Source organism: Pygoscelis adeliae, unplaced genomic scaffold, assembly GCF_000699105.1.
Source record: "Pygoscelis adeliae isolate BGI_AS28 unplaced genomic scaffold, ASM69910v1 Scaffold303, whole genome shotgun sequence".
In the NCBI taxonomy this organism is placed as follows: domain Eukaryota; kingdom Metazoa; phylum Chordata; class Aves; order Sphenisciformes; family Spheniscidae; genus Pygoscelis; species Pygoscelis adeliae.
Genome location: NW_008824367.1, coordinates 446,523 through 461,361, shown reverse-complemented (window position 1 = coordinate 461,361; position 14,839 = coordinate 446,523). Strand labels below are relative to the sequence as shown.

General features: G+C 37.8%; 1 protein-coding gene across 1 annotated transcript in view; it reads left to right on the top strand.

The window, feature by feature from the left end:
* Positions 1 to 417: 417 nt before the first annotated feature.
* The window catches only part of NEO1 (neogenin 1), a 146,424-nt gene continuing 132,002 nt past the window's right edge, over positions 418 to 14,839 (top strand). Inside the window, exon 1 of the mRNA XM_009319907.1 lies at positions 418 to 733. Within this exon, the coding sequence (XP_009318182.1) occupies positions 463 to 733 (271 nt within the window). The 5' untranslated portion in view covers positions 418 to 462. The remainder of the gene's footprint in view (positions 734 to 14,839) is intronic.

Here is a 14,839-nt window from a genome sequence, read left to right as displayed (position 1 = left end):
CCGCACGGCTGTGGTATGGCAGCCATACCACAAAAGGCCAAAAAGAGTACGTATCGCTTGTTATAAATGTGGTACTTGAGCACATCTATTAGTTTGCATAAGTTCTGATGAGGCAGACTTCTGTCTGCAATGGATTGCTCAGGACCGTTAACCACATTGATTGCCATATGAGCAGACTAATATGTTACAGAGATGAAAACCTGCTTTGAATTTAAGAGTCCATTGGTGTAAATAGTCAAAGCAGAAAATACTGTCATATAGGCGAAGCTATTTCTAGTACGTTCAGGGAGACAATATTGCAAGTAGTGATAGTTCTTGTGCACATTACAACATTGTGAAATGAGGATGCATTTTATGTTTAAAAAAGTGCAGAAGGCTAACCCAAAAACTGTGTGATGTGATTTGCGTTTTACAGGATCCCTTGTGAGAACCTTCACTCCTTTTTACTTTCTGGTGGAGCCAATGGACATTCTGTCAGTTCGCGGAGCTTCTGTTATAATGAACTGTTCAGCTTATTGTGAAACTTCTCCAAAAATTGAATGGAAAAAAGACGGGACTTTTCTAAACTTGGTGTCAGATGACCGTCGCCAGTTGCTACCAGATGGATCTTTATTAATAAACAGTGTGGTGCATTCCAAGCATAATAAACCTGATGAAGGATATTATCAGTGTGTGGCAACCGTGGAAAGCCTGGGGACCATTGTCAGCAGAACAGCAAAGCTCACGGTAGCAGGTAAGTCTGTCTAACCACGTGATAATGTAGATGTGTACTCTGCCCTTGCAAAAAGAGGAAGGCGCTTTCCAAGAAAGGAAAAGATCGTTTCATCACTTAGCAGTGAAACTGGGACTGTTCTCTTCCTACTAGCTGAAAGTTGTCATATATTCTATTCATCTAAGTGGCTTAATATGTGGGTATTTTTCAGGAAATGCTGAAGATCAGGAAAACTGAAATGAATGGATTAAAACAAAGTGTCAGGTGCATGTAATCACAGTGAAGACTTACCACAGCTTAGACGGGGGGGAAAAAAGAGTAGGGTTCTACTTTCTTTGTGTATAAATACCCTTAAAAATAAGTTTCTCTGGCTGCTTGTATGTTGAGATTTATCTGCCCTCTGTCATGAAACATTTAGGAAGCTCCTAAAAGCTAGTGATGTGTACAATCCCTAAAGAACTGGAAGAGTGGTGGAGAAAGCATATGGAGAAATACGGTGGTTCCGTATTTCTCTGTTTCTTGAGTATCAGGTGTGAACAAGGAAGTTTGAAAAGTAACAAAACAACGAAAGGCTTAAAACTTTCTTGACAGACATTAAGAAGCCCAAGTCATAACCTCACCTTTGGTGTTTTGAGTAACCTTTAGACATGACTTGGTAATAGCTTTTATTTAGGGGGTAGGAAGCAGTAAGTAGGTTAAGTTTACAGGTAAAAATAATGAATGTCACGGGGGGAAGTGATCTGTTTTCAGAATGTCATTTCCTTAGGGATCAGGAGTGTCAGACTGTGTAAGTGTTTTGTAAACTGTATGGCTGGAAGAGACTTAGAATTACTTTGTAAGAGTTGAGACTCCAAAAACCAACCAAAAAAAGGTAAACTAAGGCAATGTAACTAGGAAAGAAGCCTATGAAGCAATTTTCTTTTGTTTCTCTAATGATGTTTGCCAGCCTTTTTCAAACAGTTATGTTCTTTGCTTAATAAATGGCTCAAGGTAATGAATTCTTTCTGACTAGTGCTACAGCATCTCCCAGAGCTGCTGCTTACTGTCATTTCTATTCTGATGTTGTTTCGATTAAGTTAGCTTGTAGCATTGTTGTGAAGCATCAAAAATGTCAGAAATAAAAAAAAAATCGGGGATTTATACCTTAAAGGAGTGACTTTCAGAGTCTCTGAATGAGAAATACATTTCTAAGTTTGTTGGCAATGAGGACAATAAAAGCAGTTCTCTCACACTTACCTCAGGCAATTACCGCCTTCTTACGTTGCTGCTGTTGTGATTAATTCTGCTGCTTTCCACATGAGATCATTCAGCATCTTGTTTCTGTTATCATTCTGGTCTATGTGATCATTAGGTAAGGTTAATGGGGTTAAAAATGAAGGTAATCCAAAATGTCTTCAAAATTTCCAGTTCAGTTTTCTTGTATCAATGTAGAAGATACTGTTTTAGTTGATAGTTTTAAAAATGATGGAATTTTAAAAGATCTCTCGGTATTTAAAAAAAAAAAAACAAACACCACCACCAAACAAAAAACCCAACCAAACAAAAACTCAACAATACAGTTTTGATGAGTCTTGTTTTCAAAAAATCTTTGCTAGAAAACTGAACAAATACAGCGTAACCCAAACCAATATGAATGTTTACCACACAAATAGTTGCCCCTTTGTCTCATGTTGGCCATGCACTAAAAATTGTAATTTTTTTGTTCAGAACTAGAGGAAATGCTCTTGACGCGTGTTCTGCATTGCCTCATGCCATCCTTTTAAGTCAGAAACCTGCACAAGAGCATCCTCTGGCTGCAGTGTGCATCAGTTGTTCCGCTGCTCCAAAAGATTTGTCAAACGTAGGTGTGTGAAAACCTATTTATGAACTCAGTTAAGCGCCAAGAGCTGTGCAAGACTGCACAGAGTTTAATCCGTTAGTTGCGGGGAAGGGTGGCTTTGGTTGCTGAAGGCTTTGGAATAAGAGATGGAATATTTAAATTCTGGTTTAACGATATTGCTTTTCTTGACCTCATTTGGAAACTTTCAGGCTGTGGTAAGTGTGGGGATAGTTAGCATAGTAAGGTCTCTCCTTGGTCTCAAGATAATAGTGGGAGGCAGCTAATTCCCTTCTTAACTGAGCAGTGGTATGTTGAATGCGTATGGTGTGCGTGAATGTTGTACTGCGATGCACCTCATCTCTCTAAAAGAGAATATTATGAAGCGTAGCTTGCATGTTTTAACTGCTGCTTATTCATTAAAGAAAATATCTTCATTGCCTGAAAATGACAAATTCTGGTGAGTAATGTAGACCAGGGCAAAGGAAGTCCAGTAAAACCACGCCCTGTTCCATCATATATATGAATGAATACAGGTTTTGAGTTTTTAGTCTTATAACTGCACTGCTTTCCCTAACAGCCGATAGATAATGCTGAGCAATCTACCTGTAGTGAGTCTTGCATAAAGGTCTAAGAGGCTGATAAATTTTGATAAATTTCTCAAATTATTTAAAGGACTTTTTATATATTATAGTTTGACGGATCTAAAATTTTTGAACGTCAGAAACTGAAGCTCTTTTATTGCCGTAGGATGACAGATACTGATAACGCAAGGTGTTGCAAGGTGACAGAGGGGCTTAGTCAACCGTTGTGTGAAAAAATCAAACCAAAACACACACTCGCAATACCTGAGTGTGGACTGTTCAGACAGTGACTGAATGCTTTGTGTTAGAGACCTACTTTCTTGGTTTCTTGCTTCAATTTATGTTTTTGACACAGTGCTATAAACGTGTCACGGCAGGGGAAAATTGATGGTGGCGTGGATTGGCAAGGTTGTAGTGCGTTTGACAATGTGCTTTTAAAGAACCTTTTCCATATGTGATAATAGATGAGAAGCCTTCACTCTTCAGGTTTTTTGAGGGGTGAGAATCAGTGTTTCTGTGGCACCTGAGACTCCTATAGAAATTGATCTTTTCCTTCTTTAATCCAGTTTCTCATGTGACTTAAAGTCAGAAGTATTGCTAAAGTGTTACATTATGAAGAACACTTTAAATCAGCACAATTAGTCTATAACTTGAAATTGTATGCTAGTGCACCTTGATAGTAAGTTGTTCACTGTTCTACCAGACTTCTAGTAGTAAATCTTTGTTTTTTAGAAACTGTAAACTGTATCTCTTTTTCCTGTTAAGTGTGTGCTTCCACGTTTTGGTTCCTTCTAGCAAATGAAGGTTGAGATTGTCATTGCCAGTATTTCTTCCTTCCTTGCTTCCTCTTGCTGTGGAAACTTAAGCATGTTATCATGCTCTAAACTGCACTTGTGCAGTAATTAATTTATTTTTAACAGTGGTTTTGCTTGCTTTCTTTGAAAACAGAATATGACCACACAAACATCAGGGTGTAGTGGAGGGAGATGATATGGTGGTCATATAGTCCGTATAATATATAGGTTTTTGCCATTATTATGATGGATTTGAACTAGGGAAAGTCAAAGGAACTGCCTAATTTATGTAAAGCCATCACACTTTTTAATCAGTGCCTTACTACAGTATGTTTTTTTTAATTGGCTTTTGGAATGCAAATCTGTCTTTGATACTTCAGTACCAGTTAGATCTTAAGAAGGGTGAAGAGTTGGAATAGCTCTTACAAAAGATGGATTAAAAAAAAAATTACAAAATTTTGGGGAACTGTGTCTGTAATTCATCTTGGAAAAATAAATTTGTATGTATTTGTAAAAGTATAATGATACTAGCTTAAAAATATTCCCAAGATGATCTTTTTTCCAGTCACTACTTACTCCTACTTAGTTAAAGCTTTCCTAAAGCTTTTATTGAGAGAACAGATACACGAAGATCTAAAAGGTCTGAAACGTGACAGTGGCACTGAGTTTCTTCATACGGATTTATCAGTTCTATATATCCATTTAAAGACTGTTCACTAAATTATTTATTTCACCTCTTGTCGTCTTTTTTCCCCCAAGTGAATCCATCTGTTTTTCTTCCTCTTCTTCCACATATCTTTGCATTTGATAATGCTTGGCTTTGAGCTTTATATATAACTTGCTTGGTGGTGATGAGGTAGCTGTATTGCTGCCATGATACTAACTTTAGGTATGTGCGAGTTTCATTAATTCAGAAAGCACTTGGTGATAACTTATAACCTTTTTTTCTTCCCACCTCGATTAAATAATCTCCTTATATTATCATTTCTTATTTAAATATTCATAGAAATTTTTATTTTCAAACCTTCATTTTGTAATTACTTTCAGAAAAAGTACAGGCAAATCACTTCTGTTAAGAAATATTCCTGCCATGTAGTATCAAAATCTAAAAGGGTACAATAACCAGAAAAGGCAGGTTTGTGTTTAGCAAAAACATAGTATTTCTTTCACAACCATCCGAAGACGTTACAGGTGCAGCACCGTCCAGAATGAGCATTGTTTCTTTCTGAAAAGTAATTCTGAAAACTGCCATGGTGAAGCTTCAAGTATTGTTTTGTGTTGAAATCACAAACGCTGAAACCTTGATAGACTTTGTGTTTTTCTTTTCCATTTACAACTAGTAATACTTGAGTGACTTGTGCGGGTTGAGGCGCATCTTGTACATACTTGAAGAAGATTTGAAGTTTAATTCCAAGTATGCTCTAGCACTTCGTGCTCCTCAGCATGGTGTTCTCTGTAGTTCTCTGCTTTTCTGACCTGAATAAATTCTCCTCCTTCTGCTAGTTCATTCAGCTAATCCCGTAGCTCGGACTCTGCTGGACTGCTGGAGCCTCTGGCTTCGCATCCTACTGCTGTGGCATGGCGGAGGGATTGTTGCAGTTTCATTAATAAAATTTGTCTCGCTGTTTTTCTTTTCAGAACTTCGCTTAAAACCTTTGTAGTAATATTTTTGTCTGTGAAATCAAGTATTTGAAGGCTAAATGTCAGAATGTGTTGACTATGCAATTACCTGTCCCTTTGTATACGGTATGGTCATATCCACATGATTCGCAGTACAGAATCACTTTCATTCCTTCTGCTGACCTGTCTCCAGCCATGTACAGAATCAAACTTGAGGGCCAGGAAAGGGCATAGGGTTGTGTGGTGAAAGAAATGCTCCATGATACTGCTCCCTCAGATCTTGTACAGCTTGGAAGGTACATAACCCCTTTGTCAGGGGATTGCAAAAAGTGAAGATGATTCCTTAGTGAGTAGGAGACTGAAGACCAGAGGAGGAAGGCTGTGAACTGTATTCTCTAACCTGCTGCATAGCATTGCATAGAACCTCTCAATAATGAGGTTGTCAAGCCCTTGAGTTGTGCTTGACCAATGTAATTTACTTGATGTAATACATCAGATGTAGAAAATGAACTTCACTTGAGAAATTGTTCCAATTTTTAGGTGACTAGATTGGCTTTTTTAAGGTTTATTTGCATCTTGGATATATCTAGCTTTGGGCTTCCAAGCTGATGACTAGAAGAGCTGTCTGTATAACTGCCATTGAAATTATAGGAGGCCTGGATGAGCAGCTGCTGTGGTATTTAATGTAATGTGGCTTGGAGGAATTGAGTTACGAGCCAGGAGATGCTGATGTCTAATCCTGCTTCTACTACAGGCTCATTATATGGTCTCAAGAAGATCTCCATGCTTTGCCTTTTTCTCAACGGGCTAATAAAGAATTTCTCTTCAATAAATTTAGAGTATTACTTTTTATAATGTACCGAGATGCTGTAAATGAGTACGCTGAGAGAAGACCTTGTAGAAATAAGTAATTTTGTGTCCATTACAGTTTTTGGATGATGTGCAGTAGGCAAAGTTGTGGCCAAGAAATGATTATCCAGGACGTTCCCTGAGCACAGCTTGTGGGAGAGAGGAGGACCTGGATGGATGTGTTCTTGCACTTAAAGCTAGATCTCTGCAAGGCACATCATCAAGGAGGTATGTTGTGGTTGTGAGAACTTGATTTCTGGTATGTTCTAGTATTTGGCTATTTAATATCAAAACCATTTATTTATGTATAAACAATCGTGCATAGTTAAGAATTTTGCTCAAACATTAATTTGGGTTGAAACTCCATGTTTGCTTTTTGCCATTACTACTAAGAACTACATAAAAGTAACCAGGTTGTACGGTTCTGGAATCGCATGTCTTCTGCAAAGTTTGCCTAACTTTGAAGATTACAACTGAACAGCGTTTTGTTTCTTAGTGGACTCTGTGTGTGTCTGTGCCATCCCTAAAGGGTAAGAGGGAAGCTTAGTTCAGTGGCCGAGCAGAACAAACTATGTGCATATACCAGCTCTTCGGAGATGCGGTTAGGTTAGAAATAACAGCACTTTTTTTACTCAGTATTGCGTATTTCCTTTAAAAGTGAGGGGAAAAAATCTTGATCTGATCTTCATGAATAAAGAACTTTCTGTACGTCGGAATTGGAAAAAACCTAAGAACATAGCTACTTCAGTGGAGGGTACTTAAGAGCACTTAACCAGTAAAAGTAAGTGACATGGGTGATAAATTTTCCTTGCAAAAATACATTTTCTAGGGGGAAAAAAAAATCTGCATTTTTCATAAATGGGCTTAGCTCAAAATGCATTTCTTGTCAATGACAAGTAAATGGGAAAGGAGGTTTTAACAAAACTGCAGTTTGTACAGTTTCTGTCAGCTGTTATTAAAAACATGAGAGTTTAGACATTTAAGACAATAAATGTTCTACCTTATATGTCATTCTAAATTCTTACAATCCACACCTGTCCAGTTAAGTAGGAAAAAAATCTATGTGAGCCCTTGGACTGATCTGTATTAGTACTTGGACTGAAAGCAAAGGTCCAGATTCAGAACTATCATAAGTATTTTCAGTATAAGGTTAGGAAAAAAGAATTCATAGACTTTGTAATTTACTTTTTCTTTTTTTCGAACAGTAACTGCATAAATTTGGGAGATGGGAACTGAAGAGACTGAAGTAATTTGTGATATTGAGTGCTTCACTTCTGGGGTACGCAACCTGAAAAGGTTTGCCTTTGAGAGACTGCTGGCGTACCGTCTATTTCCTTTCCTTCTTTCTTTCCAGCAAAACCCAAATAAATGCCAAAACAAAATGATATTGATGTTTTACTCTGATCTTGAACGACTCGTGTACCTCTCGCATGGTATTAGAGATTTAGGGTTCAATTTTTCTTCCAAAATTTGGTTGAATTTAGTTCTTTTTAGGGGGTATGGCAGGAGAGGACTTGGAATTGCTCATGGCTGAAATAATTCTTTTAAAATGAATCGGTAGCATTCTAATCAAACCAAAACTGTATCGTTTCATACGTGAACTGAAAGTGGTGGAGAGATCAGCAGGGTATCAATGTAGTATCTTCTCTAGACTTAGGAGGGGAAGAAATGTTGCTTCTGATCCAGGATCTGTTCCCTCTTGGGTAGCAATTGGTTTGTCTCCCTTATTTTTGTGGTGTGTGTGCTTCCTGTAATTCCTGAAGCCTGATTTCAAGTCCTTGTCTATCCACTTAATCTGTCCTGCTTTTTAGAGTGCTGTGTTCTCTCCAGCAACTCATGTGAAAGCAGTATACCAAGTTATGATTTAATATCATACGGCTTCTAGCCACATCCAGAGCAGACAGCTGTACAACTTGTCTGCGGCCGAATTGATTAATCCTGAGTGATTAGACCTACTTTAAGTTTTTAAACTCTTCATTGCTATCTAATGAGCAAGTTTTAGCCTAGGTGAAGAGATTCTAATTTGTTAGTTGCGTGATATTAAAACCACTGTTTCTATTTAAAAATGCAGGTTTTCTTAAGCTTTTGTGTTTAAAATTTATTACACCTAACATCGAATAAAATCAAACAGCCTATTTTGACTAATCCTATCCCTGTCCCTAATTGCGTGGGTCAGTGAGCTAGTTAAAGCTTATTTGTGCTCATTGGAGGGTAACGAATCCTCTCCTGTAGCTATAGGAGAGGGGCACAAGTAGATTTGTAACACTTGTGCCTGAACTTTCTGCTGTAGTAACAATTTAATATTACTGTTCAGAAAAAACAAACTAGTATGTATTTTCTAGAATGGAGTTAACGTTTAGTGCGATGAGAGATCCCTTACTGAGCCCGGTTGGAAGAGGGGGGAGATGATTATGGATCCTTTTCTCAGATGGGTAGATGCAGGGAGAAAATCCAAATTGGTGAAACCTCAGATGTCCGTTACCAGCTATCCCATTTACACGTAGTGAAAATCTCCGGTCTTGCTGCGATATGGTGTTTAAGATGGTAGTGGTTGCTAATCGTCTTGATTCTTAAACACACAGCACAGAAGCGTTTAAATCCTGTGGTCATTCATTAAGTTAAGATTTTCTTCATTCGGCATTATCTTAGGTGCAACATTCCATGTCGTTACAAACCAAAAAGATTAGGTTTTATCAGTGTACCAGTTTGCAGCTTATATTTGTTAAGTCTTGTAATTAGCAAAGAAAATATCCTTTGTGCGTTTGGTTAATGGACAAAGTTGTCTTTGTTAATGTACTTCAAAAATAATGTAAACTTACTGTAAATCATAAAAAAATTAAAACTCTTTGCAGTATACATTCAAATCTTGACCTTTGGTTTTGAAAATATGGAAGGCAATATAGTTAATCTCTAGAGAAGCATGAATTCTGTGAAAGGGAGCTTCAGTGCCAAATTTCTAAAATCACTTGGGTTTATAGTAGACGATCTGTTGATGGGTGATTCTGGATGGTGATACAAAAGTAGAAAGTGAGAGCATATTGATGATGCATCAACACCCCTAAACAAGAAAGTTGGATGAACTCTGTTTGAAATAGCTTTCTCATTTGTTAACATTTTCACTCAAATATGTGTTTTTCCTTATTTATGTTCTGCATGTCAGCACCAGCAAATCCCTTTTGTAGTTTTGTTTGACAAGTTTCCGCATAGATTGCTCGCTAGATCCCAAACTGTCAGGCAAGTGATAGTTACATATGTAGCCTGTATTCTTAACTCACTGCACCTTCTAGTGTGGGATTCAACAAGACGGTTCAGCTTTAGCTAGTGTAAAAGTGAAGGGTCTCCATGTTGGCATTGTTCAGATTTTTGATCAACTGAGTATTGCATTTTGAAAATGATAAGAACTTGTACTATCACACCTACCCAAACGAAAGATGACACAAGCAGTAAGGGTAAGAAATACCATGGCAGAAGTGTGTGTATGATAAATTCTTTATTTTTTTGTAATAGAAATTCAAGAGGAAGCTTAATGACGCTGAAAAGGAAACAAAAATGGAGGAAAATTATTTTTAATACGGAAAAATTAAGTTATGAAACTTGCTATGGTTGATTTCAGTGCGGTTAGTTCTTGGTAACGTTCTTAAAAGCATAGGATATGTCTCATCATTCACATAAGTACGCTAGAAATAAAAATGTTAAATTGTTTAAAAAAAACCCTGCAACTCCTACTTATTTGCATATATAAAGCCCTCTTTTTTGGGGGAGCATGGGGAAATGTCTCTAGATAATTTAGAGGTTTCTGTAAAGGTGTTGCTCTTCCTTCTCCGGTAGCTTCTGAAGTCACATTCCTGGATTAGATGCACCGTCAGTCTGCTCTTTTGTGACCGTTATTAAACTGAACGCATGAAAAATAAAGCAAAGAAAGGCCTTATTATGGAGAGACCTTTGAAAAATTATCTCTGATATGATGAGCTTAATTGCTAGCAACTGTCCATGATTCAAGGGTCAGTGGTGTGATAATCCAGACTTTAGCTGTTTTTCTCTGGATCCCTTTGAGTGAACTACAGTTTTGTCGAATAATTTGCTAGTTAATCTCCTTTTAGTGTTCCTCTCCCTTTCTGCCATGCATCCTTGTTGTCTCTAGACATCATCTTTTTCAGCTAGATGTTTGTACCTATAGAAGTTCTTTCTCCTTTGTGTTTATGGTTTCCTGTTATGTCAGTCTTCAAGTACTCTATTTTTGAGGGGTTTCTTTGCTATTCATGGGTTCTGAGTATTTCTCTGAAACTGTTTAGGTTATTTCCTATCTCTAAATGTCTGTTGTCAGGTACCAGCTGTCTTTGTCACTGTCTATAGAGTTGCCTGCAAAAGTTTTTCCGATCTTTCCTTTCTTCCAGTTTCTTGATAAATTTATCATGACAGTCCTCTCTGTGCATTAATCTTCTTTGAATAGCTTGTTCACATGAGCTTTCGTAATTGATAGCCTTGCCTGAATCTAAAATTATTTAACCTGTCAAGCTCTTTTCTTTCACTAGAATACTCAGATCTTATTCTTCTTTTGTTATGGCTATTGATTTTGTTTTAGAGTAATTGTGAGCCTGTACTTTTTTTTTAGGCAGTCTGTTGGTCAAGACCTGCGGTTTCTTAAATGATGAGGCAATCTGCATACCTTATCTTAAGGTCTTCTCTTAAAATCACAGTGCTTTCTTCATTGTCCTTGCTAGTAGAGTGATCTTCAACAGTACCAAATAAATTATCCCGTAGTTTGCACCTCCTCAGTTCATTTTTCTGTGGTATTAGAAATGTCTACTTACCACGTTTCTCAGTGTGCGTATAGATCAAATTCATTGTGTCTACTGCAGCTTTTCCTGCCGCCTTGAACTGCTGCTATTGATGCTGGAGCTTTGGCCCTTTAATTGCAAGTCCCGTCTCTTTTTTTAATGGTGCTATTGTTTCACCTACTCCATTAGCAGAATTATTTTTTTTCTGTATTCCTGTGCCATTTCTTGCAGCGCTTTCTGAGCCTGACCGTCCGCTGTGCCATGGACAAAACCCACCACCTCACTCCCCATTACGTGTATTGTAGTTTGTGGTTGTCATCAATGACCTCTGAATTTTTGAAGATCTTCCTTGAATCACCTTTCTTGTTCCTGTTTCATTCCTGGAATAATTTATTGATCTCTTCTTGATATCACCTGACTAGAATTTGGATTTGTTTGTTTAGCCTCGGTCTGTTCGCTAGTCTTGTTGTCCTTGTTTTTCAACACTTTCAATACCTTATCAAAGATCAGTTCTTCATTTCTGATATCTTTTGTTTCCTCCAAAGGGTTTCTGAGCTACTTCCATCAAGGAAGGCTGGATTAACTTCTTGCTTAGCGTTTCTTCCTTCCTACATTATTAGGTTTTTTTTTCTTCATTTCTGATCTCTTTTGTTTCCTCCAAAGGGTTTCTGAGCTACTTCCATCAAGGATTAACTTCTTGCTTAGTGTTTCTTCCTTCTACATTATTAGTTTTTTGTTTGGTTTTTTTTTTTTTTTAAATACAGCTGAACCTTATTACTCCAGGCCTTTCCATTACTGCTTCACTCCTAACTTGAGCAGCTATGCGCATTCAGGTATCTTCATCAGAAATTCTCCCAGGACACATTCTGCAGTTGCAGAGCCATCTTGTTAAGAATGTGAAGTGGTCTGATTTTCGTTATTGTTGGTGACCTGCTGTTAAAACATGCTTCCATAGCGCAGAAAGGACAAATATATTTGAGCAATCATAAATCAGTTTTCAATATGAAATTCCTCATGGTGGTAGCCTACTTAATTTTTTTTTTTCTTCCAAGTCAAAAGTATTTGATCTTCCAGTTTCTTTATTCTCCCTGTCTTTCATTTTGGAGTTACCAGGCGCCAGACATTCATCCCTTCTCAGAGCCGATCTTGTTCATAAACAAAGGTGTCTGGTAGAGGAATTTTCCTCTACTGCTTCTCCTGGAGCTGCAGCTCGTCAGGCTGTAAGCCTGGACCATCACTACAGACTTGGGATGTCACAAAGTATAGGAAGCATACACTCAGCTGTTTCAGGGGTTTTTGGTTAGGAACCCGTACCCCAATTGATAAAATATCAGGATGTATGTAATGCCTGCTCTTTATTTCTTGGCCTGTTTTAGTACTTCGTTATTCCTGGGACTTCTGTCAAAGGTAGTGTTTGGCAAAGTGGCATAATAAAATTGTTTCTAGATGTTTGACTTGTCTGTTACTCAATATTGTGCTGTCAGTCACGAGTCTAGCGGTTTCACCAGGATTATCTTACTGACGTTTTGTTCTTGCTTCTTTTCATCAAGCTTCCGCGAGAGAAGCTCACGTGGGATTATTGTGTCCTGGTTTGGGCGTAAAGAGTTGTTCCAGGCTAAGCAAAGTTTCTTAAGAAGTCAGGATCTCTCTCTCTATTTGTTTCTGTTGATGGACTGAGTTCAACAGGAACTCTGAGCTTTCTGTGTCCTGGTTCAAAATCAGAATTGATCTGTAATACTCCATCAGATTTGATCACAGCAATTTGTGAGTTTTTTCTGACATCTACATGGCTGTGTTCTTATGCTGTTGTATTTCAGTTTGGGCTTCCAGGATACTAGGCTTTGCAAAGTCTACCATTGGTACCTAAAGGAGAACTATATAAACACTTTTTGTTTAAAATAAATTCCGTGAGAAACTTTTTTGCCAGGTAAAACTTTAGAATATTCTGATGTGTTTTACTAGTCCAAACACCCTCTTAAGTTTTTGTATGTGTGGTTTCTTTGTTTTGTTTTTAATTTGCGGTTCTGTGGCAAAGCTTGGATCCAAGTCTGAGAGGGGATGGTGGCAACCTCAAATTTGTGTAATCTGACCCTGTGCTCCAGGGCATGATCAATTTTGCTCTAACTTCCTCTGTTAGATGTTTGTTTTGAGAGATGTAATTCTGTTCCTCTCTGCACAATATTTTGTGCAGTATTTTGCTGTCTCTCTCCATAGTTCTCTGTATGGCTTCCCCATATCATAGTGTCATAGGATAATCCAGCTTGGAAGGAGCCTCGGGAGATCTCTAGTTCAATCACCTGTTCAAAAGAGCTCCGAGGTCATACCAGGTTACTCTGTATGTGTTAATCGTATGCATATAGGTAGATACGTTAATGTGTGCATTACTGATATGTACAATGACATCCTCTCCCTTTTCCTCTGATTCTTAATTCTGATCAAAGGATACCTTTTTAAATCAGTATATGCCATGTTAATTACGCTACCAAGTCTGTGTTTAAGAAAGTCAGAATTCTGATTATGTACTGAAGCTTCTCATTCCTGTTGTGTATTCCGCATACTTCTGGCTTTAGTTTAGCCAACAAGGACGTTTGGTAGATTTTCCTCCCTTCACGTTATAATCCTAAGAATACTCTCTCTCCCCTGACTAGTTGTCTCCTGCCCACATTTTAGGCCATGTTGTATTCTCTCCTGTCTAATTAGTCTAAGCAAGGGGAAAAAAATGATGTGGTAGTTCATGTTTCTCCTTTGTAGAAACGACTAGAAGCATCTGGCCTTATCTCAGTTCAGGTAGTGCTGGACTTCTGTTCTCCATGAATGTTTTGTAATTATGAAGTCTAATCTATTCGCTAGTGAGATACATGAAATATGTCTTGTTAACAAAATTGTATTTTAAAACATGTTTCACACCTCTGCCACTCAGACAAATGATGCCGAATAATGTTCAAGCGAAGGAGAAGAAAAGGAGCTGCGATAATTTAATGAAGTGTCCACAGATGGCTGGACTTATTAATTTTTTAACAGGGTTTGGGTGAGAAGCTGATGTGCTAACAAAATATGCAGCATCTTTAAGATCCGCTGCTTCAATGAAGGATAACAGATGTTGTAGCTATTTTAACAATAGGGTATCGTGTTTCTATACTCCTTTACCTACTTGCATTGCTAAAATCCTCACGCTTCCCAAGAGGCTATTTTAATAAAGTAGTAATAGAGTTGTGGATTTGTCATAAGCTCAAATTCAATGAGGCAAACAAGAATGGGGGAAAAATTAAGTGTCTTAAAATTATCAGCAGTTTGCGTAACCATTCACAGTCTCTGTGTTTGAACAGAACAGTTTAATGCAGAAGGATTGTAAGGTGAAAGCTGTAGGGTGGCAGTGTTTGTAGATGATACTGCTGAAGTTAGTTTAGACTTGGGTAAGCGATGAGAAACTTGTGTAAGAGTAATGTTGGGCAACAGGCTTTTCATAGCTGGCATACAGGACGTAATAGGTTGGGAAAAACTGTCAGCTACTCCTGTGTTTTACTTTTTCCCTACTGCAATAGAAATAATCAGGAAAAAAACAGGGAAAACATTTGCTGAGCACGTTCAGATGCCGCAAAAAAGCCTGAAACCAGCTTTGGGAAACAGTTAATTGCACAAACGTGTAATATGTGTGTGTCTTTAGAGCTATTTAATGCTTACCCGAA